General features: G+C 48.2%; 10 protein-coding genes across 10 annotated transcripts; 4 read left to right on the top strand and 6 right to left on the bottom strand.

Moving 5' to 3' along the window:
* Nucleotides 1-618: 618 nt before the first annotated feature.
* Nucleotides 619-2,877, bottom strand: BT62DRAFT_926426 (uncharacterized protein). Its single transcript, XM_043185039.1, has 2 exons — nucleotides 2,333-2,877; nucleotides 619-2,281 (listed from the first exon to the last, which is right to left on the bottom strand). Exons 1-2 carry the CDS (start codon nucleotides 2,717-2,719, stop codon nucleotides 857-859), a joined length of 1,812 nt encoding a protein of 603 aa, XP_043045717.1. The 5' UTR covers nucleotides 2,720-2,877; the 3' UTR covers nucleotides 619-856.
* A 77-nt stretch (nucleotides 2,878-2,954) lies between these two features.
* BT62DRAFT_926424 (uncharacterized protein) lies at nucleotides 2,955-7,515 on the bottom strand. The gene is made up of 10 exons (XM_043185038.1): nucleotides 7,027-7,515; nucleotides 6,388-6,973; nucleotides 6,049-6,333; nucleotides 5,473-5,994; nucleotides 4,186-5,418; nucleotides 3,840-4,118; nucleotides 3,729-3,779; nucleotides 3,512-3,670; nucleotides 3,276-3,451; nucleotides 2,955-3,219 (listed from the first exon to the last, which is right to left on the bottom strand). The coding sequence occupies exons 1-10, from the start codon at nucleotides 7,482-7,484 to the stop codon at nucleotides 2,997-2,999; spliced, it is 3,972 nt and encodes a 1,323-aa protein (XP_043045716.1). The 5' UTR covers nucleotides 7,485-7,515; the 3' UTR covers nucleotides 2,955-2,996.
* Nucleotides 7,516-7,662: 147 nt separating this feature from the next.
* Nucleotides 7,663-9,030, bottom strand: BT62DRAFT_926423 (uncharacterized protein). The gene is made up of 3 exons (XM_043185037.1): nucleotides 8,749-9,030; nucleotides 8,126-8,696; nucleotides 7,663-8,078 (listed from the first exon to the last, which is right to left on the bottom strand). The coding sequence occupies exons 1-3, from the start codon at nucleotides 8,791-8,793 to the stop codon at nucleotides 8,068-8,070; spliced, it is 627 nt and encodes a 208-aa protein (XP_043045715.1). The 5' UTR covers nucleotides 8,794-9,030; the 3' UTR covers nucleotides 7,663-8,067.
* A 301-nt stretch (nucleotides 9,031-9,331) lies between these two features.
* Nucleotides 9,332-10,746, top strand: BT62DRAFT_990503 (uncharacterized protein; the record flags this gene model as incomplete). Its single annotated transcript, XM_043190233.1, has 5 exons — nucleotides 9,332-9,714; nucleotides 9,797-9,880; nucleotides 10,079-10,221; nucleotides 10,280-10,407; nucleotides 10,533-10,746. Exons 1-5 carry the CDS (start codon nucleotides 9,576-9,578, stop codon nucleotides 10,744-10,746), a joined length of 708 nt encoding a protein of 235 aa, XP_043045714.1. The 5' UTR covers nucleotides 9,332-9,575.
* A 131-nt stretch (nucleotides 10,747-10,877) lies between these two features.
* On the top strand, nucleotides 10,878-13,086 carry BT62DRAFT_289635 (pali-domain-containing protein). Its single transcript, XM_043180378.1, has 3 exons — nucleotides 10,878-11,386; nucleotides 11,440-12,375; nucleotides 12,424-13,086. Exons 1-3 carry the CDS (start codon nucleotides 11,008-11,010, stop codon nucleotides 12,903-12,905), a joined length of 1,797 nt encoding a protein of 598 aa, XP_043045713.1. The 5' UTR covers nucleotides 10,878-11,007; the 3' UTR covers nucleotides 12,906-13,086.
* Nucleotides 12,978-14,841, bottom strand: BT62DRAFT_289494 (arginase deacetylase). The gene is made up of 13 exons (XM_043180377.1): nucleotides 14,760-14,841; nucleotides 14,527-14,710; nucleotides 14,343-14,466; nucleotides 14,161-14,285; nucleotides 14,085-14,106; nucleotides 13,967-14,038; nucleotides 13,780-13,914; nucleotides 13,588-13,721; nucleotides 13,513-13,532; nucleotides 13,443-13,463; nucleotides 13,307-13,385; nucleotides 13,218-13,258; nucleotides 12,978-13,162 (listed from the first exon to the last, which is right to left on the bottom strand). Exons 2-13 carry the CDS (start codon nucleotides 14,679-14,681, stop codon nucleotides 13,050-13,052), a joined length of 1,041 nt encoding a protein of 346 aa, XP_043045712.1. The 5' UTR covers nucleotides 14,682-14,710; nucleotides 14,760-14,841; the 3' UTR covers nucleotides 12,978-13,049.
* Nucleotides 14,842-14,902: 61 nt separating this feature from the next.
* On the bottom strand, nucleotides 14,903-18,251 carry BT62DRAFT_941306 (WD40 repeat-like protein). Its single transcript, XM_043187787.1, has 13 exons — nucleotides 18,145-18,251; nucleotides 17,771-18,096; nucleotides 17,637-17,712; nucleotides 17,367-17,587; nucleotides 16,780-17,315; nucleotides 16,562-16,730; nucleotides 16,357-16,506; nucleotides 16,079-16,308; nucleotides 15,967-15,989; nucleotides 15,785-15,946; nucleotides 15,696-15,724; nucleotides 15,568-15,634; nucleotides 14,903-15,516 (listed from the first exon to the last, which is right to left on the bottom strand). Exons 1-13 carry the CDS (start codon nucleotides 18,221-18,223, stop codon nucleotides 14,978-14,980), a joined length of 2,607 nt encoding a protein of 868 aa, XP_043045711.1. The 5' UTR covers nucleotides 18,224-18,251; the 3' UTR covers nucleotides 14,903-14,977.
* Nucleotides 18,252-18,548: 297 nt separating this feature from the next.
* BT62DRAFT_941303 (WD40 repeat-like protein) lies at nucleotides 18,549-20,819 on the top strand. Its single transcript, XM_043187786.1, has 10 exons — nucleotides 18,549-18,680; nucleotides 18,733-19,149; nucleotides 19,200-19,348; nucleotides 19,396-19,445; nucleotides 19,495-19,720; nucleotides 19,776-19,902; nucleotides 19,949-20,060; nucleotides 20,115-20,342; nucleotides 20,394-20,559; nucleotides 20,614-20,819. Exons 1-10 carry the CDS (start codon nucleotides 18,599-18,601, stop codon nucleotides 20,782-20,784), a joined length of 1,728 nt encoding a protein of 575 aa, XP_043045710.1. The 5' UTR covers nucleotides 18,549-18,598; the 3' UTR covers nucleotides 20,785-20,819.
* Nucleotides 20,820-20,849: 30 nt separating this feature from the next.
* On the top strand, nucleotides 20,850-22,352 carry BT62DRAFT_289293 (Bax inhibitor family protein). Its single transcript, XM_043180376.1, has 8 exons — nucleotides 20,850-21,212; nucleotides 21,262-21,457; nucleotides 21,507-21,607; nucleotides 21,658-21,785; nucleotides 21,832-22,002; nucleotides 22,051-22,155; nucleotides 22,207-22,297; nucleotides 22,350-22,352. The coding sequence occupies exons 1-7, from the start codon at nucleotides 20,955-20,957 to the stop codon at nucleotides 22,253-22,255; spliced, it is 1,008 nt and encodes a 335-aa protein (XP_043045709.1). The 5' UTR covers nucleotides 20,850-20,954; the 3' UTR covers nucleotides 22,256-22,297; nucleotides 22,350-22,352.
* On the bottom strand, nucleotides 22,243-24,940 carry BT62DRAFT_941300 (SLY1 protein). The gene is made up of 9 exons (XM_043187785.1): nucleotides 24,854-24,940; nucleotides 24,554-24,798; nucleotides 24,287-24,500; nucleotides 24,026-24,239; nucleotides 23,812-23,976; nucleotides 23,468-23,762; nucleotides 23,240-23,414; nucleotides 22,880-23,191; nucleotides 22,243-22,822 (listed from the first exon to the last, which is right to left on the bottom strand). The coding sequence occupies exons 1-9, from the start codon at nucleotides 24,875-24,877 to the stop codon at nucleotides 22,397-22,399; spliced, it is 2,070 nt and encodes a 689-aa protein (XP_043045708.1). The 5' UTR covers nucleotides 24,878-24,940; the 3' UTR covers nucleotides 22,243-22,396.
* Between the last annotated feature and the right edge of the window lie 859 nt (nucleotides 24,941-25,799).

Genomic DNA, 25,799 nt, shown 5'->3' with positions numbered 1-25,799 from the left:
GATGCGGTGATTTTATTAGACAGCGTTTCCGAAAATATTTGTATTTCTTACAAGTACGACATGATCTGTCTTTCTCTTTTGTCCACGATGTATGTCGGTACTGACGTTCCAGCTGTAATAGTTGGTACTGTAATGAGGGCCCCCGATGGGATAACGATGATGGGAAGATAAAAACTCAACAGAGACGTGTAATCCCCCTAGCAATGTAGCAAGGCAACCATTCCCGAAACCAAACTCTAGTGCACTACTAACGGTCCGCCCTGCCGCTGTTCATTTTCCGACGTATCTGATGAATGAATCCAATCTTAGAATGAACACGACCGCAGAGTACACTTTTGTGTATCAGTGTTCTATAAGCGGGGGAACTGCGACTCTGCGGAACTGGAATTAAGACCCTCGTGAGGCTCTTAATAGATCTCAGGAACGTTTTCTTGCTTTTACTGACTCCAGATCTTAGTCTATACATAAGCGTTGCACCCACGATGGTCGGGTCACAAGCCGTTGCAAAGACGGTGCCGGACGCCCGCCACACAACAGAACTTTATATTTTTCCCATCTCAGTCACTTTGGTCCCACCCAGTCTCGGAACTGTCTTTCAAAACTTGTCAACGAAAACGTGAGGACAACAGTATAGGTCTGGGCTCATACGTAAGTATCTCAGGCTGCAAATCGGATCCAATTACCTTGATTTCTTTCGAACTACTTCGCTATGGACCTGTGCTGTATTGCATGCTAAAACTACATATGCTGCTAAAGATACTATGCCAATTTAACTTTCCCACCCCGCAGAAAATGAGCTGATGTGATCAATGGTAAATAAGTTGCTCTCGTCCTGGTTTGGATGAAAAAAATTGTATCAAGAGTGATAGTGCGGAGGAACCTGGGAGGAGTCTTCACCAACATTTTCCAGGGGCAGCTGAGTCTCCCCGGCTACGCCCTGACGTTCGTAGAAAGGCGCTTCATCTTTGCGCAGTGCCTCAGCTATATCGTTACCATCCACATCAGTCTCCGGCGGTGGGGCAGAAGGTACTAGTTCGTGTAACTCTACCGGAGAATCACTAGTTACCGCCTCGAAAGGAGGTGCAGAAGGTCCGAGCTCTGGTTCGAGAGACTGCATATCTTCATCGAAAGTCGAATACGAGTAATCGTAATCGTAGTACTCCGCAGCAACCGCTTTCCCTTTGGATGATAAAGGGTCTGGTGGAGCAGGGAAGAGTGAATTGCTCGACACTGGAAAGGGACCATCACCGGCAAAGCGAGGGGTCCTGTGCCCGTCAATAAAGGCGTCCAGTTGCTCATCCTGCCAAGCAGGTGCAGATGACTCCTGATTATGCCCCAGAATGTTACCATCCTGGGGAGGTGAACTTGCAGATTGAGTGAGTCTTTGGAGAAGAGCCTTGTCATCAGTGGCCACATGTGCCGCATGGACGGATGGCGAATAGCCTGGCTCTTCTGAGTCCTTATTAGAAGACCGATGACCACCCGAGGACTGAAGTGGTTGTCTAGAATAGTATGGAGTTAGAGGGGAGGAAATGGAGGATGCAGAACCGTCCGAAGGCAGTGCTAGACCTGAGGTGCAAATATTAATCTGAGGCACAGATAGGCGAGAGGGATGTTGATATGCAGGAGGAGATGACGGCGGTATTTCTAAGACCGTTGGATCTGGAGGAAATGCATGAGAAACGTCGGCAAATTCAGTGGGGGTGGCTATTGTGACTGGCTGCGTACCCTCCACTGAGGTGAGTGAAGAACGACGCGATGAATGTCTAGACCACGGAGACACAGCTCCGGACGAGAGGTCCCTTGGGTCGCGTGCATTTTCTGGAGAGGCCGCTTCAAGTTGTACGGATGATCGGTTGACACTGAAAGCCCTCTTTCCCCGTCGCTGCCTGGCAGAATGGCGGGCATTGGCTTTCCATCTGGCAGTAGCCCTAGCCCATATCTTCTTCTTCTTCTTGATACCACCCTGAGAAAGCATCTCTTCGTCGTCGGGAACTGACTGTTTCCGCCTTTTGTAAGTGTGCATCTCTATGTCTCCCTTGGGCTTGCGCCGTCGCCTGTTGCGCCAATAAAGGCAACTGATGATGAGCAGGCAGATGATGAAAGCAAGCACAAGGGAAAGGGTGACTATGAGTGTAGTACGCGGCTCATGAGTCTGCGGTCTCCAGCCGCTGGGAAGGGAGTCGAGAATATCGCCGTCAGACGAGGAAGCTGAGGCTGAGGTGGTAGCACTGTCTTGGGAAGTGCCCGACGAAGCTTGATAACTGGAAGTGGAACACGACTAGAGAGTGTCAGGAGAGATAGTGGTGATATACGAAGCAGCAGCGCTCACTGTACACATCGTTGAACCATATAACGTATATGTATCCACCCGTCTCCACTGACCGTCTGAGCCCTGCTCATACTTTATGGGAACCGTCCGACTGCTAAGCTGCCTGTGTAAGGGTACTGGTAGGATAGTAGGTGAGTCGGAAACGTCGCGACTACACGGTTCGTCAACTGCCACAAAATCCTGGCGATATCTTGGGCAGAGAAAAGAGAGGGGAATAGGGCTTGCGTCGACGGCCGGGAGCGATGCCACAAGGGTGGCTAAAAGTGATAGAAGAGAAGATGAGGGAGCTGGAATATGGTGGATGGGTCGTTGGGAACGTCGTGCGCGACGACGACGTGTGCATGGTTGATGGTAGTCGGGATGAGCACCGGCTGCAAGACCTGACATCATAAATGTCGTCGCCTCGCGAGGCCCAGACAGACTATAGTAGACAGGAGAAAAGAGATCTAAAGCGCCAAGCACGATGGGTGTTTGTGGGGCCTTGGTCTTGGCTCATCCAGCACGGGGGGAGGCAGGTATATGAAAGGACGAAACGACAACAGCGCAAAAACCTACATCTCCTTTTTTGTCGAAAACTAGGCCTTTTCCCCTTATCGGGCCATTTCTGATTATTATCCTAAAATTATACCCATCGATTAAACTTGTTTTCTGCAAATTTGAATATCTATAAATAGCTTTCCCATACGGCATTCAATGTAGTCATGGACTTCCTCCGTTCCTCCTCCCTGGCGTGTGCCCGCTCTATCAACGAACTGCTCGTCAAACGGGTAAACAGCACCTCTTCCGACCCTCCTTCATACACGATTTTGTACGTCGGTACACTTATCCGTACACTTATCATTCCTTCTCCTGAAACGGCTGTGCCATCCGCCGAATTCCGGATCGACCTATGTTTAGCTCGTGTATCAATATCAATCACGAGGCGAAATGTTTTTGTTCTGACCTTGCGAGAAACACCCTGCTGCTTGTCTCTTTTTCCGTGGGTATCCATTCCGTGGGATGGCGCATCGTATATGTGTTAACATACTCGCGCCAGCGGGACACAGCATCCCTGCCTCCCTCGACACTTGAGTCTTCGGGCGCCATGAGCTGTACACGGACCATTTTGGTCCCTCGCATCTGCCGTCACCGTCATATCGAAATCTGTGTAAGAATAGAGCATACCAAATATAGACTCACCCATTGAATTCGATAGAGATGGTCATCTTGACCAACGTGTCTCTCAGCCTCCCGTCGATATCGAACAACATCCTGATTAGTTATCGAGTTCGTATGCTGGGCACTTCGCAACAACGACCATAGCTCCTGGCACTTGGAATCACCGATAATCGTCTGGACCTGGATACAATAATAGATCAGCTTTTCAACTGATCATTTCCATAAATACACTACGCACCTGTTTCACCAAGGCGGTAATTAATTTGTCCATTGTAAACAAGTGATAAGCCTACAAAAATATAATGTCTCACTGGAGCGTCTTAATGAGCGGAGCTGATCGTTCACCCACCTTCTTTCCGAAAAACCATCTCATGTGCTCTTCGAACGAGATTTGGTCTAGCTCCCCCGAAAATACTTTGTCGCATGCATCTAAAAGATACATATACGCGACATTGTTTTCCTCCCGGACGTTCAGAACGTCCTGGGTTTGTGTAAGCAATGTGGCGGGTCCATTCGGATCATCCAGGCCCAGCTGAACAGCTACAGGGTTAGCCTTCAGCTGCGCATGCTTATTTGCTACAAGCTGTTGGCCAACTTCCTTACACATCAGCAGACGAGAGTATAATAGCTGGATAAAGAAAGCACCATTCAGTAACCTCCGATCACATGGATTACAAAAAATAGAGCGGCCTCACCTGTAACAGACGCAGTAATGTATAGAACGTTGTGTTTGCAAAAAAAGGCCGATCCGATTCACCTCCGTTAGCGATGTGATCAGAGGCCGGACCGGTTGCAGCAGTTTCCCTGATCCAAATATCTTCAGGCGGCGCTCGAGTGATCTCTTCATCTTGCCGAGCAGAGGGTGAATGACGACCCGAAGCAGGTGAAGGAGCACGAGATCCTACTGCTGACATTGATCCTCTGGGATTTCCAGTAGATGTCCTCTCCTGCACCGTCCGAAGAAGTTTCTTCCGCAAGTCTTCCGCAACAATCCCATTCGAGTAGACAGAATAGACACTGCCTGTTGACCTCCTACCACCTCTGCTCACATCGCCACGTTCATGGGCATCATCAAGAATGCCGTCCGGAGGTCCACACGCGTCGTTGAACTCGGCCAGAGGATACATACACAGGACTGGCACAAAAGTCCGGACGAATTTCTCCACACTCCTCCGCTCAGGCTGACTGTACTGGCCCTGTGAGCGATCTAAGAACGAAAAGATCATTTTCAAACAGTCATGTAAGACGACAGAATCCTCGAAAGAATATTCAAGTTGCGGCCCAACGGAGCCTGCAGCAAATGCAGGGATGTGATCTTGCGGCTCAGCGGCAGTCTGCTGACCTTTAATTGTCTCTATGTCGGCCACAAAGTGCTTCGCGGTGATATTCTTTTTGTCGTTCGCTTTGAAGCTGATCCCCTGATGATCCAAAGACTTGTAGAAGTTCTTCGAATCAACCTCGCGCCAGGTTCGACTCCATTCACGTTGTGCCCGTCTCCATTCCTCGTCCTTTAGCTTCAGCCGGGTAAGGACAACTGGTACGGCGACACCGGGGTTCTCTTGCAGAGCTCTCAGAATCTCTATGCCGTTGTCACGGCCGTAGATCCTCTTGATGATACGTTCGTACAGACAGCGTCCCGACCCACCAAGATTCGGCTTAAGTCTGAACAATGACCGTTCCTCGCTTGTCATCTCCTCGATTCGTGCGCAAAGGGGTTCCAAAACCGCGATGGTGGCCGTGAGAGCCTGTAGTTGAACATGATATTCATGTCGCTCCTCCTCGCTCTTGTGAAGGGCTTCCTCAAAGGAGTTCTTTTTGTGAGTCACGAAACCGGCTTCCTCGGAAGCCCACGTAGGATGCGAAACCCATTCGTCATTGAGGACAGACCGGCAAAGTTCGTCACGACCGGAACATGCCAAGCGCACCTCCTGTTGAGTTATGGAGATCAATAACACGACTCGCAGAAGTCACACAAAACTCACGCTGTCAGGGAGTTTCCGATAACTGGGACCTTCTCCATCGTCAACAGGTAGCGCCGACAGTGCCTCTGGAGGACCTGTTCGGATACTCCCCGGGGGACCATTTTCGACCTTTTCTTGTCGAGAATCCCACCCCACTAATTCCTTAAACTCAGTCATCAATTCTCCATCGCCCAAAAAGGCCCGGCTCCGGTCAATCAATGTTTTGACATCGATAATCTCGTTCGAAAACACTTTGAGGAGCTTCAAGAATTCCTCATACATCTCTCGGCTTTCTAGGGCCTTCTTCGCACGGTCAAAGAACCAAAGGCGATCTGCAGATGCCGGGGCGGATGACATTGAAATGGAATGGGTAGATATTGGAGGTTGCATAGGGTGCGAATGAGGTACAGGAGGCGGAGGTAATTGAGGGTTCGGTGGGTGTACATGACCGTGGGTGTGAGTGGGTTGGGGCGATGATGGGCCCATATATGGCGAGAATGAAGGAGAACCAGTGTCTTTATGGTGATGTTTAGGTTTCTTGGCCTACGAAACAGGTAAGATCAATCTGCCCAGGCCACGAAAGATGAATAAACAGACCCTGGTAGGCACTACCTTCGTTGGAGGGACTGGGGTCGTATCTTTCTCTACCGCGCGCTTCTTTCTTTTCAGAGGCTGCCCAGGTTTCTTGACAGCTTTATCGGGAGAACTTGATGAAGAATCGGGGGGGTTCCACGCTTGTGAGGCCGACATCGTTTGACTCCCAGATGGCTGAGGAACGATCACCATTCCGTTCTGAGGAGGAACTACCTCGGGAAGAAAGTCTTTGAATTCCGCCAACAAGTCGGGAGCATCCTTGAACAAGACCCGGACTTGGGAGTAAACCTAAAACTCATGCTCAAGACCTCGATGAGAAAGATACGAGGAACACACGCGCACCTCTTGGGTATGCTTTTGCTCTTTCTGGTATGTTTGAAGGATGTCGAGAAATTGTTTGTACGTGTTAGGGATATCCGAGTATCTCGCTTTTATCTTGTTCAAGTATTGTATCGCATGGTTGAACTCTCCTGGTGGTTGTTTCTCCACGGCATTCTTGTTATTCAGGTTCCCTAGAAGCGATGCGGCCGCATTTGTCTGCGTGCTTTGGTGAAATCCTGGGGAAAAGTTGGGATCGAATTGTGGAGTAACATGGGAGAGATGGTAGGCTTGTGGGGTCATCGAACGAGAGCTGAGCGGAGGCAAGAGAGGCGGGGCAATGCCAGGAGGATATGGAAGTGGATGAGCGAGGTTAGGGCCAAACCCTGGAATGTCGCGGGGAGGCTGTATTCTGGCGATTCCAAAATTGTTGGTGCTTTGTGTCGTCGTTCCCTGCGGAGTAGTGACGGTGATTGTATTCGGATCAAGGGGGTCTGCAGATACGTCTATGTGATAACCAGCTGGAAGAAACGTGTTAAATCCTCCGATAAGCGAAGGGTTCCCATGGAATAGACGCGACACCCGTTGTATGACACCAGGAGTATCAATACTACGAGGATGTGATGAGTGAGAAGGCCAGAATCAAATAATATCACGACGCACACTTGGCTTTTGAAATCCTTCATAATATCCAAAAAGCGATTGTAAACCTCTGGCTTGTCCTGGAACTGAACCTTTACTGCATCCAAGTAGCTCAGCGCATCCGTGACGTTCAACGGCCTCCCAGCTTCAGGTGATTTTGGCCCAGAAGAAGGTCCTGCAGCAGCTTCACCCGGACGTAGGGTCGGCGTCAGTGGCTTCGGTGTCCCCGACTTTACTTTTGGACCAGGAGAAAGACGCGAGGGAGGTGAGGCATCTTCACCAATAGATTGTGTCGGAATTTTCGGCTTTGGTGGAGGACTGTCGATGTGCCCAGGATGAGGAAGAGGAGGGGTTGGTCTAGGAGCCACAGACGACGATGACGATCCAACAATGGGCTTAGTATCAACGTCCATGTCAATTCGAGAGCCAGGTCGTTGTGGGAAAGGCGCTTTTAAAAGAGGATCTACGGGCACATCCATCGTGAGGCCAACGGGGTAGTGGGCGTTAGAGTGTAACTAGTGAAAATGAGCCATGATCAACTCTTCCATGTCGATCTTATCAAGGAAAGATAAGATGTGGCTGTGCAACTATCCCCGTTTGGGTTAACGACTATTGGCCGCTCATTGTCAAGAAACAAAGATGATGATACAAATACTACTCCAATACAAGTACATTTTTATGCAACGAACGCGTAGCACCATATGGTCTCGATGCCATAAATGAGCCTAAATTTCCTTCGAAATTAAAATGAGCTAGGAATAAATAATGAACGAAGCTAAGCGATTATGTTGAACTGAAATGCCCATAGCAAATGATAGCGAACGTTCTTACTTGAAACGTTAAGTAGTCCATGCTGATGTAAATGGTGTGGAAGTGGTGACGGCTCGATTTGACGGAGGTGGTAGCGTACTGCTACGAACCGGCTTAGTCTTAGGCACAGACAAAATAGGCCCGGAACCTGGAAGTGGTGTAAAATACGGTGCTTCATATGGTTGTGTACGAGGACGGGGAGTCGGTGGTTTCGGAGTCTTTTCCCTCTCCATGACACAGAATGACCTCGCCTTACAGATGCCTAGCATATGTCAGGTTTGTAAGTCATCCGGATAGGATTGCCGCTTACCTTTTTTCTCCGTACGAGGGCTTTTGTTGAACGTTTTCGACTTTTTAATTGTTGACGGATTATTAAGAATGGGCAGCTCCGTCGAAGAAGGCATTGGAATGGAGGATTTCGATTTTTTCCACGTCCGTCTGATACGGAAACCATGCATGTGCGAATTATGATGAGGAGATGATTCCTCGCTCGATACTATAGGGAAATCATACGTCTGAGCGCTCGACTCTGAGCGTTCTGAGTACTCGGAGGGTGACATAGATGCGCGGGAAGGCTGTGAAGGTGGCGATGACCCCAGGCCGGAGGCATCACTCAATAAAGTTTCGCTAAGTCCTCGCTCAGTTGGTTCTGTGACAATCAGGTCGTCATAAGTGACATTGTCAATAGGTTGTACGAGGAGGTTGAAAACGGGCCGGGCCTCCTCTGTAACGAGGCCATGTTGATCCGGAGACCAAGATCGGTCACGGTTTTGATGTCGATGAGGATTTTTCCTTCTGGACACGCGGATTGGGTCCTTACGACGTGGAGGCCGCTCCTGTATATCAGGGAAGAACATGCCCAACAAGGATGAAACCACGCTCTGTAAGAATGACATCAGGAGCTGCCTTGGTCATCAGCACTTTATCACTTACCAGAGAAAACCCAACTGAGGCCAGCAGGAAACTGACGCTCAACATGAACACCTTTCGAAAAATAGACTCCATATCACTGCGGGGAAGATAAATGGGCATTGCCAGTGGGGTTCGGGATGACCTGAAACACAGAATTGGCGAAAGAACGAAGGTGTTGTATGATAATTAAGTGGTGATATTAGGTGCGAGAATAGATCATGGCAGTGGTGGTTAACAACAAAAGTGTGTGGGAAACGACCAGGTTTGTCGCGATCGTCTTATGTATTGGGCTTCTCCATTCCGGGCTTCCGATCCTTACGTGATGTCGCAGTACTTAAAACGACGGACCTGGAGTAGATGTGTCAGTTTCGCCGCCCGCAAAAATTCGTGTACGTTACCGAGATTACGTCGACCATTCCTTGCAACCGCTTCAAGTTCAGCCTTGCATGCAGGCTGTCAAATCTCAGCGGATAGAGAAATTTTTGAGCAAGTAGCCAGCGTTGTGGGGAATCCGTTCCGCGGAAGAAATAATCATGATTGTCAATCACGACCGGCCGCGCGTACAGCTTCACGTTGCGACTTGTAGTAAACAAGGGAAGTCACTCAGTACGTCGTTTCAGTTGCAATTTGATCCGCCCACAACACGTACAATCAGTTTTGAATCCGGTGTATAATGTATATAATGATGAATAAATGCAAGACATGACAAGGAATAAAAATATTAATGAGTCATGAAGAGTCGTTAGTAAAAATGTCTCGTGTCGGTTGCTCGAGGAAGGAGTTTCCACCGCCATTTAGACCTGATCTTATTAGTTGGATCCGACAAAGGAAAACTGTTGCTGCGGGTCATGGGTACTCTGGAGAAAGGGGGGTCTGGAGATAGGCCGTTCGGCGTGTCAGGATACCTATCGAAAATCTGGATGGACAGGACCGAACGTGGCTTGATGTTCCCTGTGGCACTGCTTAGTACAGAGCTAGTCATTGAATGTGTGTTCATACCTTGGACGCACGACTTTGTGTTGTCATGTTTAAAAAAAGATTTGAATCTGGAATAAGGGGACCGCGGTAGGGGGCTACTGGGGCGTGGAGGAGAGTTTCGTGAATCCTTTCTGCAACAGGAGCGTTTCATGGAGAATGTACGGCAATGAGAGAGGTGTTCTGATGAAGTATTGGTGGAAGTGAAGAATGTGTCGTCAGTGGAGGTGGTATGCAGCGATGATCCTGATTGTATAGACCCAACTCGAACGTGGTGAGGAATGAAGGCAAGACTCGGGACTTGATCGCGCCCTTTGCTCGTCGTCTCGTCAATTAAAGTATGATCCGAGGAGATATCACGAGACCGTCTCTTGAGGTAGGGGTGATGGCGATGGCGATGGCGAAGACGACGTCTGCGTAGTTGACGCTCGAGCGAGTAGACAAGGTGAGAGCGTGGGCGCAAGAAAGAAGGGGTTAAAACTGTTAAGAGCACGGCCACGGTGCTCTGAAGAGGATATTGTAAGTGAGGTAACTTGGTTGAAATCGAAATGGTTGACGCACCAGATAAACTCCCCAGAAAGCCAAAATGAAGCAAGCCACACGCATAGAGATCTTGTGTATTATTGACTCCATTAACGTTGGAGCGCTTCACATCGACTTCGGCAACAGCAAGGGCGGCTGTCGGATGTGTCCTATATACTGGTGGTAAGCAAAGGGGATCGGATAACAAGATTGATATCCGCAAGTCGCAACTCCTCGACGCCTTGGTTGGCCGCTGTTGGTTATTTTTGGTGTGCTACCCGGATTCGCAATCTGATCGGAAAATGCAGCGTTCGGGCTCTATACGCAAAACTGAGAGACCGTCACCATATGTCCGGTGACAGATTATCAGCTCAGAAGGTGCCTTTGCTTGCGAGGGAAGAGATTGAGGCAAAGAGAATCGTGGCGATATCAACGGTCAAAAGACATGGGACAAAGAAATTACCGTGGTTCGTGGTAATGCATCGTTTGTCAGAGCTCCCCGCGCACGATGCCCGAAGCTAGCCAGAAAGGACGAAGAAAAGATCCTAGAGACATCTAGACAGTGCGAGTCGGAGCAATTCAAAATTCCGTCTACGGACATTTCGTCGGTCTGCGTCACTTAAAAATAAAGAGGTTGCATCCCTGCAGTTGTGGTCGTGGAATCGCCAGAGGCAGCAGCCAGATTGACTTGTAGCTGCACCTTCGCCCTCGCCCTCGCCCTCGCACAGCGTCGTCTGCGCTTTTGAAGATGAAAGAGACATTCTTGCAGTGTTTGGATTCGGCATGTCCGGCAATAGCCATCCTTGGCATACAGGCGTGCAGGGCTGTGCTGGAGTATCGCCCCTTCATAGTCAATACGCCTACTACCATCCAACTGCTCTTTCGTTTTTCTATTCCATCGCATATCTCCTTTGTCATTCGTCGTCGATAAACATGGCTATCCTGCGCCCTGCGACGCCAGGTTTCATCTGCACCCTCGTTGCCACAATCCTTCTCGCAGTCGTCTCATTCGGCGTTCCCTTATTAAAGTCTGTATACTTTCTCAAGGCAAGCATATCAGAGGATGGATACAATGGTACCATCACCTTTGGTACATTAGGATACTGCTTGGACCTGTCCAACGGTACCACCTGCTCAAAGGCATCGGTTGGGTATGAACTCGGTGAGACATTCCATTGCACCCTAAGCTTGTGGGACCAATAATTTGCTGTTAAGATATCAACAGTCTTGTTGGAAATGAGCTGCCCATCGATATTCCCAATGTCGCTGTCAAATGGATAACATACGCCCTCGTTCTTCACATCGTTGCCTTATGTCTCGCCGCCATATCAGCTTTCTTTGGCCTCCTAGCACACGTACGGGAAATGTCCATGACTTGCTGCAGCACCTGTGTCTCGGGCTTCGCCGCTACCGTCGCACTTATTGCATTCATCTTCGACCTTGTCCTTTTTTTCGTCGCCAAAGCACGTATAAACTCTGTGGGAACAGCTTCAATTGGAACCGCCATTTGGCTGACACTAGCCGCATGGCTACTCCTCTTCTTTAGCGGATGCTTCTACACCATCGGTCGCTGTTGTATCTCAAAGCGTAAGCCTAGAGATGAATGGGGTAGACGCAAAGATCGCGAGAACGGAGACTACGACGACCAGATGCGTTTGGATGCTGTCAAGGCAGAGGCTGACAGGAAGGCTATGCAACAGAAAGAAATCGGGTTATCACCTCTGCCTGAGGCGCAGCCTCTCACTGCTCGCGTTGACGGTGACAACGTAATCGTTGAACAACCATATCGCGACCAGTCTGCATCCAACACCCTCCAGCCAGGCGGATACGGCGGCAGGCCGGTCCAGGGGGGTGGATACGTTGGAGGTGGCTATGTTCAGGCGCCTGCCGGTTCTCGAGCTGTAGACGAATACTACAATCCAACCCAAACTACGTCGTATCCGCCCCAACCCCAACCCCAGCCGCGTCGCCAAGGTAGCAGTAACACGGGTTATGCTCCTTCAACGTATGCTGCATCGACCTATACCTATGCGGCTCCTGAACCTTCGTCGCCTACACATAACCCGCCCGTTAACAACCAGTATCTTTCCACACATCCCCAACAACACCCTGATCGCTATGGTTCGCCTGTTACATTGGGAGGAACGACTTGTAAGTTCTAGCTGGATCAACGTTACGTATCTTTGACGAAATTGTCAGACCATTCACCTGCTGCCCACCAGCAGTATCCATCTGCGTACTCGCAGTATGATGCATACGACGCTGCATCATCTCAAGTCCATCCCCAGGCTCAGCAACAGTACAGCGACCCTTATGGTATCCGAAACTACACAACAAGCCCCCCACCGATGTCATCACAACCTCACTATTATCCTGCCCCCGTGGCCGTTCCAGCGCAGGAGCGAAACTACACCTTAGGAGGAGATGGATATGGGCAGAACAGCCTGCCTCCTCTTCCTGAGCACACACAAGAACATTCATATCTCTCGTATGCTGAGCCAAACCCTCAAATGCCTTCCCACATAAATACCGTCGTACCTGCAGCTGCAGAAAGGCAAACAAGTCCGATGGGACCTCGGGCGCATATGTCAACGTCGTCACAACAATATGATGATAGTCCTCCACCTGGCTATGAGGCTGGATCGGCACTGATCCCTGGAGGATGGAGCGGGAAGAACTAGACGTTGAAAACATGATATTTTTATTCACGACAGACACTTCGCTTTTCTTTTTTGCACATCTATTCTTTGCTGTATCTACATAATATGCGTACATACCCCCGCTGTGACGATCTGTAACATGAATGTACAGGACCTACTCATTTGTCACAGCTCGTCTCTGTGCCGGCTGCTGTGGGCAGATTTGGGAGGGCTGGTGGATATCAGCATCGATAGGAAGTCGTGGACGAGATCCGCGGCAGCAATACCAGTGATATCGGCTATGCAGACAATTAGCACGATGATAAATGATTCATATCAGCTTTAAGGACTAACCGTGATCATATGAAGGAGATACTTCGACAATGTCAGCACCGCTGTAATGAATGGTCGGCAAGTTGATTCAAAATACGTGCCGTACTCACACAAAATTTAAGCCGGCAAGCCCTCGGAGAATGCGCTTTACTTCACGCGTCGTCCATCCTCCCGCCTCGGGTGTTCCAGCTAGGTTGAATATTAGTGGGAAGGTAACAACGAGGTCGATGCAGCGTATAGACACACTTGCGGGGGCGAGACCAGGGTCTACATTGTGATCGATTAATTCAAGTTTGATTGAGACAGTGTTGCATACCTATCACATCGATATCCAAGCTGAAAAACTCATTGATATAAGCAAGCAGAAGAATGGAATGAGGACATCACTAACCTTAGATATACTGGACTATCTCCGATCCGACTTCGAATACGCTTGATGATTTCAGAAACACCGATATCGTCTATATCATCAGTAGATATGACCCGGAACCCTATTTCCTCATCGTTCTCTAAATCTTCCACGCCCTGTTGAAGTCAATCCGTCAGCTGAGGCACCCGGTAGATATTGATGGGTCCTCCTCACGCCCAACTTGCAGCGAATACCAGCATGGATGCTGTTATTTCCCATCAATCCCTCCTCTTGGGCAAGATAGAAGAATGTCCCATGAGTTACGCGCGATTGTTCGGATGTCTGTCCAGCATAACTCGGCCAGGTGTCCTAGTGCACTGTTAACCACGAAAAAAAAATTATAGACACCCGCTGGACTTACCAAATGAGCATCGAAATGAATTACAGAAACTGGTCCATGAACTTTGTGCAGAGCCCGAAGAATGGGGAGGACCTGAGGGGATTCAGAGTTTACTAATTCGAAAATTCGGATGTCGTACGATGGTATGATCTCCTCCCAAGCTTGCGAAACAATAGCTCAATTCAAATCTGCTGAAGAAGAAGCGTCACACGAACCTGACTATGCGGGGGGGACGAGGATGCAGTTCAGTCGAGCTGAGCGCCGGTCGCTTCAGGAGGGTCGAGTATGCGACCTCCATTTGATCTACAGCTAGGGCGTTGTCGAATGGACTAACAGGAACCTGAAGTAAAAGGTGTACTTGGAACAAACGACATTCCCGTGAATGGAGGCAACGTACATCTCCACAATCCACAATCTTGATACCGTGATTATAAGGATTGTTTCCCCAGGCCATGGTGTATCCACGAGCCTCTCGCTGGCGTCGACTCCCAGATCTGATAGAGTAAGGTCCAAATCGCGCCCTGTGGTCTACAAGTGTTCTATATAAAGCCCTTCGTGCAAAGACATAGCCCAAAATTCACCCTGGTCTGTAGGATACTCCCGTGTCAAAAGGCATCCCGAGAATTGCAATATCAAAAGTCGCATCCTCATCTTCTAGACAGTGCGTGTAGGGCAAGCGCGAGAACGACAGAGGTCCCGAAAATGGTTGGTCAATGGGCTTGCCATATTTCTCCATCCAAGATAAGTCTCTGCTTGCGCCATAATCTGAAAGTGGTATTTGGTGAGCAGAGACTGAGGCAACTAGAACTATTACAAGCGTTGCTGTCAAGGTCATCATGGTAGTCCTGAGGCCACTTGAACGGCTTATTGGCCGTGGCTATCTAGTTATCTTGAAGTTATTGATTATTGTTCCGTCTTCCTTCCGATCTTGCGGTAAAATGCGGACCGAGAATCATGAAGCGGAATATTATACTGCTCATATCCTACTTACAAGGACGTACAAACCAGACACTGAAATGTTGAATAGTAAACTCACACGCCGGTGCGCTTATTGGCAACCCTAAGTGGCTCAATCTGCCACCTCCGACGGTTCTTTGCTTTCTCTACCAAACTCGAGTCATCCATTGTCGCGTCGGCGACAGAGAGCATCCTGATTTTCCTGCTAGGCTCGGGAGAATCGTCAACCTCGCCCTCCTCCCCGCGCTCCTCTTCTACAACTTCATCTTCACCTAAATCTACTCCACTCTTGTACACATCTTCGGGAGTAGAATGCGTAGGGCTTGTTGACTGGAATAGCGAAAATGATGAGGTCAGAGCAGAATGGATGAATTGAGAAGCATCATCGATGATCGTTCGGGGTTTGTGCAAAGGGATAGCTGCCAGGAGGTACGTTTTGTCTTTCCACGCATTTGAATGGAAAGACGAAGGCGGAGGGAATGCTGGGTCGCAAGAAAAGTTCACATAGATCTCTTTAGTTTGAAGATCATATGAGAATTTTGGGAGAGGATGAGAATATGAATTAGGAAAGGGAAGAGAAATCGGGCGTCGATGGCGCAAAACCAGACGGTCACCTATAAGATAGCAAGTGTGAGCGATGCCTTAGAAACATAGTGTGCCTTTACCTTCAATATCAAGAGCATGCCCAGAGGACCTTGAACACAGCGCGCCGGATGTATCTATGTAAAACACCTAGCAGGTGAAACATGGTACAGATTAGAGCTCTCCTTCGATGTTAACAATTAATACAAGCCTGGTTATTAGCATCTGGATTCCTTCGACCTAAAAATATTGTTAGAAAGGTCTGCATTCATGAGCCACATTTAGGCCCTCAGCGCCTACTTTCGACTAGCGACTTCTCCTTCTCTGGGTACAACAGAAGCTCAGTTCCATCTTCGATAGCATCGCAAGCCACATCTAACAGGCGCTTTGTAGCAGCAGCACGAATGATGAAGTATCCATCGGGAAAGCCATTCGTTTTCGAGTCGGCAGTCATAGTAGAAGCTGTTCAAGATGCGGTTCACTGTGGCTATGCGCCTCAAAGTGACTGTATGCTTCCTGATCCATCCTACATATATTCTACAACAAGGCGACTACCAGTATTACAATGGTGAGATAAGAGCATACTAATAGTACTCGTCTTCATCATCATCCACGTAGGCTCCCGGAATTAGATTGAAATCTCTTCGCCGCTGAGCCCCAAGCCTAGAAGAGTGCCGGACATTCTCCATTGCGCGCCTTTCGGAATCCTCTTTTGTCACCCAATCTTCCAACGACCCGTTCATTTTGGACAATCCCTTCCATTCATGCTTCGCTAAGATACTACCGTGTCCTGAATCCCATCCCGCGCTCATCATCACAGGCTCCTAGTAGGTGCTTTAACAAACGGTAAAATGAGATGTCGGAAGTCCCACCTGCGAATGCCAGCTGACATCGCGAACACAGACACGACGATTGGTGTGGCAGTGCGGACTCAGCCTTTCGGGTGCCGATGGATCGTGACCCATGGGCAACGCCTCATTACGGTCAAGAATTTGTACAACAGTACCATCAAGGGACCATATCTAATGATCTCAACTGTTGAGCAATATGTGTTAAGTACAGTGTCCAGAAACGTACATGTATCTTTCCATCAGCTGAACCGGAATAGATGTATTGCGAACCTGTAGTCTCCGCAGGACTAAAATGACACCTGATAAGCGTTCTTAGTACGCTGTGCCCTCGGTAAGTCATAACGCTACAATCCATAGGATGCGCTTGACGCTTCGGCTTGGGATACGGTGGATATCTGTACCACATGAATAATGTATGATGATATCAATGGAATGTGTACTTACCGGTAGTCAAAGTCGAAACCATAGGTGCGATGCCCAGCATTGTCATAATCTAAGCTACTTCGCATTTTGCGCAAGTCCCATAACCGTAGTGCTTGATCTTTGCCGTTGGATGTAACATATCTTCCATCTCCTTTTGCTGACACATAGGTTATTCCTTCGGTGTGCCCCATGAGAACACCTGAAGGTTTTGGTGTCGCTCCTAAAGACCGCCGATCCCAGACTTTTAGGGAACAGTCATCGGATGCACTGACAAGGACATTTCCAGATGCTGTATCAGCCCAGCAACAGCTATTGACGTCGTCGGTGTGGGCCTTTATTTGAACAGTTCGACGATTGGCCAACAAATCATATACAGAGATCAACCTGCCGCCACCAGCAATGACCTCATTTCCATCTGCGGAAAACCTACAAGCATAGATATTGAACTCGTCTACGTAATTCCACGAATCACGGTGCCGGGTTCGGGCAGTCGCAAAAGGGATAGGAACTTGCGTGGGATTGTCGTCGACAGTGCTGGTCATGTACACCGTAGACGTCTAGTAGCAACCGTTAGCGGGGTCCAAGATGTTGTGTTCGTCATTACACACCAATGATGAATAAATCATCCTCTGATTGTCAGGAGATAGATTCGCATCTGTTATAGTCCATCTACCGGGATGCCCTCGAATTCTGCGCTTGATATTCATTGTAGTCTGGACAGAGCTGTCAGAGAGTGCTGCCCGACGGTCTTCTGGTGAGAACGTGGGTGCTGACGAGTCGTATATGTACAGCCGGAAGTCTTGAGAGCACGTGTAGTAGAATGACGAATCTGGCTAACGTGAGACCGATGCGAGCTAAACATGAGCGGAATATAATACCTGTGGAATATTGTGCCGTATAGATATTTGAGTTATATGATGCCATCGCTGAGCCATTTGAATTGGGGACAAGATTCTATGATGATGAAAACATTAAGATCTTATCTTCACGGTTTGGATCCTGTACTCCTTACAGTCGCTAGGTCTTCCTTGAATAAGGTCGACCGAGGTGCGGTGAACCGATTCAGGATAGCCTTGACAAGGTTCCGCTCGCCTCTCCTGGCATGAATCTTGGGGGTAATACGACCGTACTCTCCGCTATTGAGCAATTCTACTCCGGCTTCTTGAGGCTCTGTAGCAGGTCCACGCCAAGACTCCTGATTGGGATCCGTTGGTTCGTCCGAGTCGTCATCGTCGTTATCATCGTCGAGGTCATCATTTTCTTCATCCAGCTGACGCTGGAGCAGTTGTAGCAGCTGTGCATTAGATCTCAGTGTTCCATGCTGTAGTTGGAATAACCCTACGATGAAGTGAGTACACTATCCACTTCAAAGGTATTTTCACGTACTGCCGAGTACGTTCAAGTTCGGCCGCGGAGAGCCGACGGGGAACACCTCTTCATCGATATCTGGCAGTTCTCGCTGCATGGTGCTGCGACGTTGAAGGAGCGAGTACCAAGCGGTGAGATAACATTTGTAAGTAGCCGGCATTCCGGGCCGATCTTCCCGAAATGAAGCTCAAACTCAACTAACGTTCAAGAGGCCTCAACGTTTAACGTTCACCGTGGACATTCAAAGAATACGCGTAGTATATCAGCCGTAGACGGTAAAAGTCTGATGCAAATAGGAATACTGCATTACTTCTTTACACAATGTATACCCAATACATCAAAATAGCATCTTTCAAAGCGGAAAGGCTGGAGGAAAACGAAGTGAATAGCCGTGGGAACGCCAGTTTGTAGGTCAGTGTACAGCCACACCCATTCCTATCTTGTCTCGTTGAAACTCCAACGTCTGGAGGTAATGACGGCTCCGCTACCTTCAAACATTACCATTCAGGCAGACGAAATAAACTGCTTGATTTACTCTTATTTCCTGGATTGTGGTGTGTAATCGGCTTCTTGAATACTTATGAGTGGCTCAACTCTCGCTGTTAGGTTTCATCCATTCCGCCTTCAATATCTGCCAAGAAGGACAGCTCGAGCGTTCACCCAACTTTAAGAAGCACATTCCTCGTGGAGAACTTGCAGAACTTCTCTCCAAGGCTCTATTTTATACCGCCATCGAAGCCCACATAAGAGGTGGAGAGGTTGCTGCGAACTGCAGGGCTCGATTTTCGCTTCTCGAAAACCACGTTTGTTCTCCCGATCCACCTCAACAAGTCGTCACGACACTACTTGTACCAACGCTTCTGACTCCAGTCGTCAAGGAAAGCTCTACTATTGCCAAGCCCGTCGAAAACGTCCAACCAACTGGAAAGCCAAAGGCGACTCCGACACCTACATTCACCTCAGAGAACGCAGAGAAAGGCTTGAAAAGATCAGAAGACATGGATATTGACAGACCTACTCAATGTGCGTATTCGATAATGTTCTTTGGCAACAATGCTCTGAACGGACCTTAGCTCCAGAGGTGGATCCCTCGCCAATGGATTCCATCCTTACCCCCATCACTGGAAAGGCCATAAACACAGAATCTCGATATTACGAACCTGATGATGAAGATGGACCACCTGCCAATGCGATTCGTACGATGGAGGGTCATAAATCCGAGGTGAGCTATCTATGATGTGATGGCTCTTTTTATTCACTGTCGTATAGGTTTTCGTATGTGCTTTCAATCCGGTGAAACCCTATGTGCTCGCCTCAGGGTATGTGTTCTGCAGACTGTCTAAGTATATTACTCTAACGTCTAAATAGATCCAAAGACGCTACTGTCAATCTGTGGCATGTTCCTGAGCCCATTGATGACCCCCGTCCAAACATACCGCGAAGCGTTGTTTTCACTCCAAAGGGAGGACAAGGTGATCTCACATCCATGCACTGGAATAAGGATGGGACATTCCTTGCTGTTGGTAGCTATGACTCTCTGCTTCGAATATTAACAGCCACGGGAGAGATTTATGCTACCCTGGAGAAACATACCGTACGTGCATATGATTTATTTATTAAGCATATTTACTTTCCGGTCTCGTTGCTAGGATCCTATATTTACTGTTCGCTTTTCCCCATCCGGTCGGTATTTATTATCTGCAAGCCTTGATGGATCATCATGTCTATGGGACGTTAAGGCAAAGACATTGCTAAGAGAGTATCGATGTCATAGAGGTAAGACTCATTAGCCGCTTACTTTACATGCTAATAGTCGTATCAGACTGTGTCCTTGATGTTGAATGGATAAACGATGTTATGTTTGCAAGCTGCGGGGCTGATAAGAATATACACGTATTAAGCGTCGATGATCCCATGCCAATCAAGTCTCTCACGTATGTTCCTTTCATCTTTTCCTCCATATTTCTTCTTCATGGACCCATCTACAGTGGGCACACCAATGAAATTAACCAGATAGTAGTGAATGCTTCCGGGACCGGTCTAGCATCCTGTTCAGATGATAAAACGGGCCGACTATGGAACATCACAAATCTATCGACGGACAGTATTCCTGGCTTGGGAGCTTCCGACCAGGTTGTTATACTTAATGGTCATAAGCACGCTGTGACCACCATGGCTTGGATTGAGGAGAAAATGTCACGGGTGTACGTGGCCACGTAAGTTATTGAATCTCGTCTTTGTGACCTTGCATGGTTAGATTATTTTAGTGGCTCATTCGACTGCTCGACGCGATTGTGGGATCCAGATACCGGCGACTGCCTGAAAGTGTTCTCAGACTGGCGCCGGCCCGTGTATGTGATTACTGCTGCTCCAGGTGGACCGTTATTTGCCGCTGGAGGTGGCGATGGCTGGATGAATATATATGATGTTCGAGTTCGTACTCTTTTCTGTCCTTGTGCTTTTTAGAAAAACTTATTGATTGAACAGGATCAAGAGAAGAAGTGGTCTTGGTATTCAGGCTTTGACAGACCAGGAATATTTGACATAGATTGGCAGGAGTATGAGAAGGGTAAAATCAATCATGTGGCAGTATCCCTTGAATCGCATAGGATGGTTGTCTTCGATGTAAATAGGATCGATGCTCTCAATCTGTATTAATGAGTAGTATTGTGGATGACGATGCTGTAATTACGAGATGAGCCGGAAACGTCCGTCACCTGTGACACATGTCCGCCGGCAAACGTTCTTGAACTTTCCTCTTCCAAAAATTCCTATATAGCTTGTCATCAAGGACATTGCTGTCTCAGTCTTCTACCGCCACCATAACCATGTTGCGTGTCGGTTTATCCTCGTCCGCTCGTCCTTTCTTCCTCGCAAATTTTGCACGGCAAGCTCGCCAACCAATTTGGCCTGCAGCTCGTCAATTCAGCAGCTTCAGGACTAATGGCGTACTTCAAACGCTCCAGAAGCGCTCCAATCTGTTTTCCCGAGGAAGCCTATTGTCATCCTCGCGCTCCTACATGTCCGACTCCCCGACAATTCAGACTTCAAAAGCCTTTTCGTGGCGGAGATTCGCATTGACGGCGGTAGGTTGTCTCTTCAAACATCTTAACTCACCTCGTTGATCCTGCCTAGGCCGGAGTCGCCGGAGCTGTGGTTGTTATTGAAGGCGTTTTGAATCGAGAGACTCGTGATGGGTTGTCAGCCGGAGAGCAGGCCTTGCTGCACGACAGCTTCAAATACACAGGTGCAGGACTCGTCCTCACTGCCCTCACCGCTAGGGCTATGTTCAAATCAGGCTTTGCTGTCCGAGTGATGACTGCTAATCCCTGTATGTCTTTTGCTCTCTTTTGCTGAGCTGTTTTCTGACTGCACAACAGGGCTGGTGTTGGGTGTCAGTTTAGTCGGAGGTATTGGGACTATGATGGGCACCATGTACACATCGCCAGAAAACACTGTTCAGAAGCACCTCCTCTGGGGGGCAAGTGTTCTTCTTAATCAGTGGAAATCTGTATTCACATTATATCCTAGGCTTTCAATGTATGCCAAGCTGCCACTCTTAGCCCAATGTTCTTCTTTTCCCCCGCCATTCTGTCGAGAGCGGCATTGTACACTTGCGGAATTGTTGGTTCGCTCTCTTATGTCGGGGCTACTGCGACGTAAGCTCTGACGCATTCCTTGTTGCACTTCTCACTCTCGTTTTAGAAACGACAAGTATCTAAACCTGGGCGGTCCCCTCCTAGCCGGTATTACTGTTGTCGCACTTAGCTCTTTAGCACCGATGGCTCTGCCTCTTGGTATGCGTGGTCTAGCTGTCACCGAAACTATCTCTCTGTATGGCGGATTGGCACTGTTCGGTGCTTTCGTGCTCTACGAGTAAGCAATACCCAGCAACTCTAAATATTGCTCTGACAATGTCCTTAGTACTCAGAAAATTCTCCTCCACGCCCGCATGGTTGAGCAAGGCAGAATGATGGTTGATCCCATAAATGAAGCCCTCGGCCTTGAGTTGGACATGATCAACATATTGTGCGTGCATTTGCTTACCTGTTATAACTATCTTTCTGACATCTATCATAGCATCCGACTTGTCCAGATTTTGTCCATGCAAAATAACAGAAAAAAGTAAACAAAGGACTCCATGGATCCTCATTGTATCATATTATCAAATGTATCTATGACCTCATTTATGTAACTGAAAGGGAATTAATATTGAAACCGAGATCCGCCCATCTCAAAGGTAAAATGCTAGTCTTGGGACAAGATATCATCAAACGCTTCCTGCTTTCCCGAGGGTCTCAAGAATTTCGACAAATCCTCCAGGGTCCAGAATTTCAGTGCCGCCATAGGTGACCCTCTTCCCTGTTCTCCCAGCCCATTCCTCAAGATTACCATACTCGACGTAGCCAGCACCGCCGACCATGAACACCACACTTTCAGCAAAGGCCATACGCCTGCCCCGATTGACACTGCTACCGCCTACACCTCCGGTCATTCCAGTATTTGCGTGTTTAGCTGCACGCGGATCGAGGAAGATAAAATCGTCCGTTTCCTGCAAAGATTGGTTCGAGGCCGCCGATGAATCCATCAACGCTTCTGTAAGACGTGTTACAGGGAGCAACTTGTTTCCCGGAAGGAAGTTCTTGACACCAGAGATGATATTCTCGAGACCTCTATCTCGTAGACTATCGGTCAGCTAATATATGTTGATTAATCTCACTTTTTGACGGGGCCACAGGAACATAATAAATACCCTGTTGCCCAAAGCACTAAAACCTCTGAAAAGCTCTCCACCTTGCGCAACAGACCCCATAGTTGGCGTGGAGCTTCCCAGATTCGACATCGTCATCTTAGAAATTTCTCTCGTTCGTCGGACGTAGTCGAAGGCAGACACATCAGCACCAACTAATTTGAGTTCTTTCTCCAACTCAGCGATATCGTCTTTCGTGATAGCATTATCCGGCGAGGAGAGATAGAATACGATCACGAGACGAAGTTTATCTTGTGGAGTGAAAGCGCCGTCCGGTCTTGTTGCTCGGAGAGTTTCAAGAATAGAAGCTACTGTCTGTTGAATGACTCAGGATAGGAAACAAAGTTATATCACAGAACACACATGTTTGTTGATGGCCTCCTCGGTGCTGAATAGTTCGTCCATACCGCGCTTTTTGATCTCTTCAAGTAATGCCGTGGCAATATTCATGTGAGTATCGAGGGTGGCTTTCCTTGCGGTCAATTCAGGGAGTTGGGTGATGGCGGTTTTCAAATGGGCAGCATTTGTTGATAAGTCCCTAGAAAATGTTCTAGAGTGCGATGAAGAAATGCCGGGCGAGGCAAACCTTACAATTGTGTGATGTCACCAACATCGCTAACCCCGGTACTTCTAGTTATTTCTGCCGCATCTTGCTTGTACTTGTTCAGTTCGATGTCGATCTCTTCTGCGACCTGAGGGAACGGGTTCGCTGCATTGCGGGCCCAGAAGAAATCCTTGGCATCGAGATCGTAGGAACGTTTCTGAGGTTGCGTTACAACAACACGGTTGAGTTTGATTTCAAGGCAGTCGGATACTAGCGCTTGATACGTCCAACCGTGAGAGACCATGGACACCATATCAACGTTGCGATCCAGGATAAGGAGAACTATATATAGAAATGAATTCAGGAAAAAACCGCATATCAGAGAACTTACGTGGACGCTGAAGGTTTGAAATTCCAGTAGCATCCTGCGAAAACATGCCGGTAGATAAATGTGATCTGGAAGCGGTTATAAGAGCATCACGTATTTTCGTTTCGAGCTTCTTGGCTACCATCTCCGCGGCATTCCCTCTGGGGGCCCGAATGAAAGGGACGTGTCCTTAAATCTGGAATCAGTGAAGAACAAAACATCGAGAAAACGAGCTCACCCATAGTAGCGATGGCGCTAAATATCCCACTAGCCACTCGTTCAATTTCTGCCTCTATTTGTTGTTCCGTTGAAGATGGCGAGTTGAGGATGGCGTACGTGGGTTGTGGTATCGGTCGTATGGTTGATGTTGGAGATGCTGGTGGTACAGGGGATGGAAGGAGAGAGAACAGCGAAGGAGAAGGTGCGATGAAAGAAAGGTATTGATCCACGACCTGGGAAGGAGTATAAGAAAACTTTGTGCATTGAACTTGGCACTCACCTGTTCTACCATGTCTCCTGTCCCATCTCGTGCAACTGATGCTGCCAACTCCTCGAGTAGTGAACGAGGAAGAGGGTCAACAAAGTTAAGATTGAAAGACTCGTACAAGGACTTTTCGAGGTCCTCCGCTATCCGTCGAATGTTAGCTAGGGTAGGTGATACGAAATAGACGGCTGGAACGTCTGGTAGTGGCGGTCTCATCGAATGAAGCTGGCTAAGATAATGATTCGCCATGATGACTGCAATGTAATAAGAAGGAATACTCACACATGAAGCGTCACCCCAACGTCGCGTAGGTCTTGAACACGTAGGACCGTTGCTAGTACATCCTTTGTCTGCTGGTCCAATACTAGTATTTTCCAAATAGGAGGCCCTGCAGGAGCAGGAGCTTTGAGGTTTGTACCAGTTTTTGTTATTGAAGTCGACGGATTGTTGTCGAGAGGATTGTTGAGGTTGAGAAGGGATAACAAGGCTGTTGTCTGTGCTTGTTGTAATGTAGGCGGCGAGATTGTCTGCACCAAAGAATAAAAGCGAAAGTGTGGAAGCTATCTTGAAGGAATTACTTACCTGCTTCAACGCCGCGCTGGCCATCGCTCGACGAAGATGGGTCAAGGAGGAGGAGGTTTAAGCCAGTAGGAGTTGAGTACTTTCCACCCTACGTTACTGTGACGTGACAGAGCAGAAAAGGAAATTTTGTAGTCGTGTTTGGCACAATCATTGCATGTTCTCGCATACCACCATCTTGGATAGCTACCAGAGCGTTACTTGTAGCTAGATTCGAATAACCGGAAGTAAAATATCAGCACCAGCATTTTTTGAACTCAAATTAATATTCGGACCAGTGGTACTGAGTGAATCTAAGTGATTTTCCGTGCACCATTCTCCATGCCACTAAATTATTTGGGGAAGTTCACTAAGTTCAGGATAAAATATCCTTTATTGAATTTTGATAAAATAAGTTCTTAAGCCACTTAATATGAGGACTTAAACATAAACCGGCAGAGGGCACGGGAAAGGCGGCGAGGACAACAGGCCGACGCGTTTGGCAGAGAGCAAGGTCACGTTATTGGATCTTCACGTGGTGGCGGAAAGTCTGTCAGAGGGGTCAAGGCCGCCCACGTGGAGGTACGCCCAATTCGAAATTGACACCGCCACAGATATGCATCAGACGATAAGATAAGCCATAGGTAAAATCGTAGCGTATGTATTAATTAAAAGTTGCCTATCAGTCCTTAGTGTTGGAATTTTGCTGGAAAGTTCTAGAAAGAGCAATCCGGCATCATGCCGAGAGCTGATGAGTAAGCTCGAGAGAAAGAAAAAGTTGTAGTAAATTCTAGATATAAGCCTGGAGAGTATAAATACAAGCTCTGTAGGAGCTGTAGAATAAGAAGTTCATACCATCTGGCCTTACCAGCCTGGAGTCTACCCTGCGCATCACTGAGGATTTCCAATACTTAGCATTCATCATTCAGTGGGATCAATCAGCATTAAAGCGCAGGTCGCTATTCATGCT

Source organism: Guyanagaster necrorhizus (assembly GCF_019112545.1).
Source record: "Guyanagaster necrorhizus MCA 3950 unplaced genomic scaffold BT62scaffold_2, whole genome shotgun sequence".
Classification (NCBI taxonomy): Eukaryota; Fungi; Basidiomycota; class Agaricomycetes; order Agaricales; family Physalacriaceae; genus Guyanagaster; species Guyanagaster necrorhizus.
This window is presented reverse-complemented; position numbering and strand designations above follow the sequence as displayed.

Excerpts from the sequence above, each read along its gene's own strand:
- BT62DRAFT_289293 (XM_043180376.1), top strand. The coding sequence starts at position 20,955 with ATGTTGCGTGTCGGTTTATCCTCGTCCGCTCGTCCTTTCTTCCTCGCA. Across the intron at positions 21,213-21,261 it reads GGAGATTCGCATTGACGGCG|GCCGGAGTCGCCGGAGCTGT; the intron begins GTAGGTTGTCTC and ends GATCCTGCCTAG. Across the intron at positions 22,003-22,050 it reads GGTGCTTTCGTGCTCTACGA|TACTCAGAAAATTCTCCTCC; the intron begins GTAAGCAATACC and ends CAATGTCCTTAG.
- BT62DRAFT_941306 (XM_043187787.1), bottom strand. The coding sequence starts at position 18,223 with ATGCAGCGAGAACTGCCAGATATCGATGAAGAGGTGTTCCCCGTCGGC. Across the intron at positions 17,713-17,770 it reads TCAAGGAAGACCTAGCGACT|AATCTTGTCCCCAATTCAAA; the intron begins GTAAGGAGTACA and ends TCATCATCATAG. Across the intron at positions 15,635-15,695 it reads ATCCAGATGCTAATAACCAG|GTGTTTTACATAGATACATC; the intron begins GCTTGTATTAAT and ends TTCACCTGCTAG.
- BT62DRAFT_289494 (XM_043180377.1), bottom strand. The coding sequence starts at position 14,681 with ATGGAGAAATATGGCAAGCCCATTGACCAACCATTTTCGGGACCTCTG. Across the intron at positions 14,286-14,342 it reads AGATTGTGGATTGTGGAGAT|GTTCCTGTTAGTCCATTCGA; the intron begins GTACGTTGCCTC and ends CTTTTACTTCAG. Across the intron at positions 13,722-13,779 it reads GTATTCGCTGCAAGTTGGGC|GGCGTGGAAGATTTAGAGAA; the intron begins GTGAGGAGGACC and ends TGACTTCAACAG.
- BT62DRAFT_289635 (XM_043180378.1), top strand. The coding sequence starts at position 11,008 with ATGTCCGGCAATAGCCATCCTTGGCATACAGGCGTGCAGGGCTGTGCT. Across the intron at positions 11,387-11,439 it reads ATCGGTTGGGTATGAACTCG|ATATCAACAGTCTTGTTGGA; the intron begins GTGAGACATTCC and ends TTTGCTGTTAAG. Across the intron at positions 12,376-12,423 it reads TACATTGGGAGGAACGACTT|ACCATTCACCTGCTGCCCAC; the intron begins GTAAGTTCTAGC and ends CGAAATTGTCAG.
- BT62DRAFT_926426 (XM_043185039.1), bottom strand. The coding sequence starts at position 2,719 with ATGTCAGGTCTTGCAGCCGGTGCTCATCCCGACTACCATCAACCATGC. Across the intron at positions 2,282-2,332 it reads ATGGTTCAACGATGTGTACA|TCGTGTTCCACTTCCAGTTA; the intron begins GTGAGCGCTGCT and ends GACACTCTCTAG.
- BT62DRAFT_941300 (XM_043187785.1), bottom strand. The coding sequence starts at position 24,877 with ATGGCCAGCGCGGCGTTGAAGCAG. Across the intron at positions 24,240-24,286 it reads CAGGAGACATGGTAGAACAG|GTCGTGGATCAATACCTTTC; the intron begins GTGAGTGCCAAG and ends ACTCCTTCCCAG. Across the intron at positions 23,192-23,239 it reads AGGAGGCCATCAACAAACAT|ACAGTAGCTTCTATTCTTGA; the intron begins GTGTGTTCTGTG and ends GTCATTCAACAG.
- BT62DRAFT_926423 (XM_043185037.1), bottom strand. The coding sequence starts at position 8,793 with ATGTTGAGCGTCAGTTTCCTGCTGGCCTCAGTTGGGTTTTCTCTG. Across the intron at positions 8,697-8,748 it reads CCTCAGTTGGGTTTTCTCTG|AGCGTGGTTTCATCCTTGTT; the intron begins GTAAGTGATAAA and ends TCATTCTTACAG.
- BT62DRAFT_941303 (XM_043187786.1), top strand. The coding sequence starts at position 18,599 with ATGACGGCTCCGCTACCTTCAAACATTACCATTCAGGCAGACGAAATA. Across the intron at positions 19,446-19,494 it reads CCCTATGTGCTCGCCTCAGG|ATCCAAAGACGCTACTGTCA; the intron begins GTATGTGTTCTG and ends ACGTCTAAATAG. Across the intron at positions 20,560-20,613 it reads TGAATATATATGATGTTCGA|GATCAAGAGAAGAAGTGGTC; the intron begins GTTCGTACTCTT and ends TTGATTGAACAG.
- BT62DRAFT_926424 (XM_043185038.1), bottom strand. The coding sequence starts at position 7,484 with ATGGATGTGCCCGTAGATCCTCTTTTAAAAGCGCCTTTCCCACAACGA. Across the intron at positions 6,974-7,026 it reads AAGGATTTCAAAAGCCAAGT|TATTGATACTCCTGGTGTCA; the intron begins GTGCGTCGTGAT and ends ACATCCTCGTAG. Across the intron at positions 4,119-4,185 it reads CATTACTGCGTCTGTTACAG|CTATTATACTCTCGTCTGCT; the intron begins GTGAGGCCGCTC and ends TTCTTTATCCAG.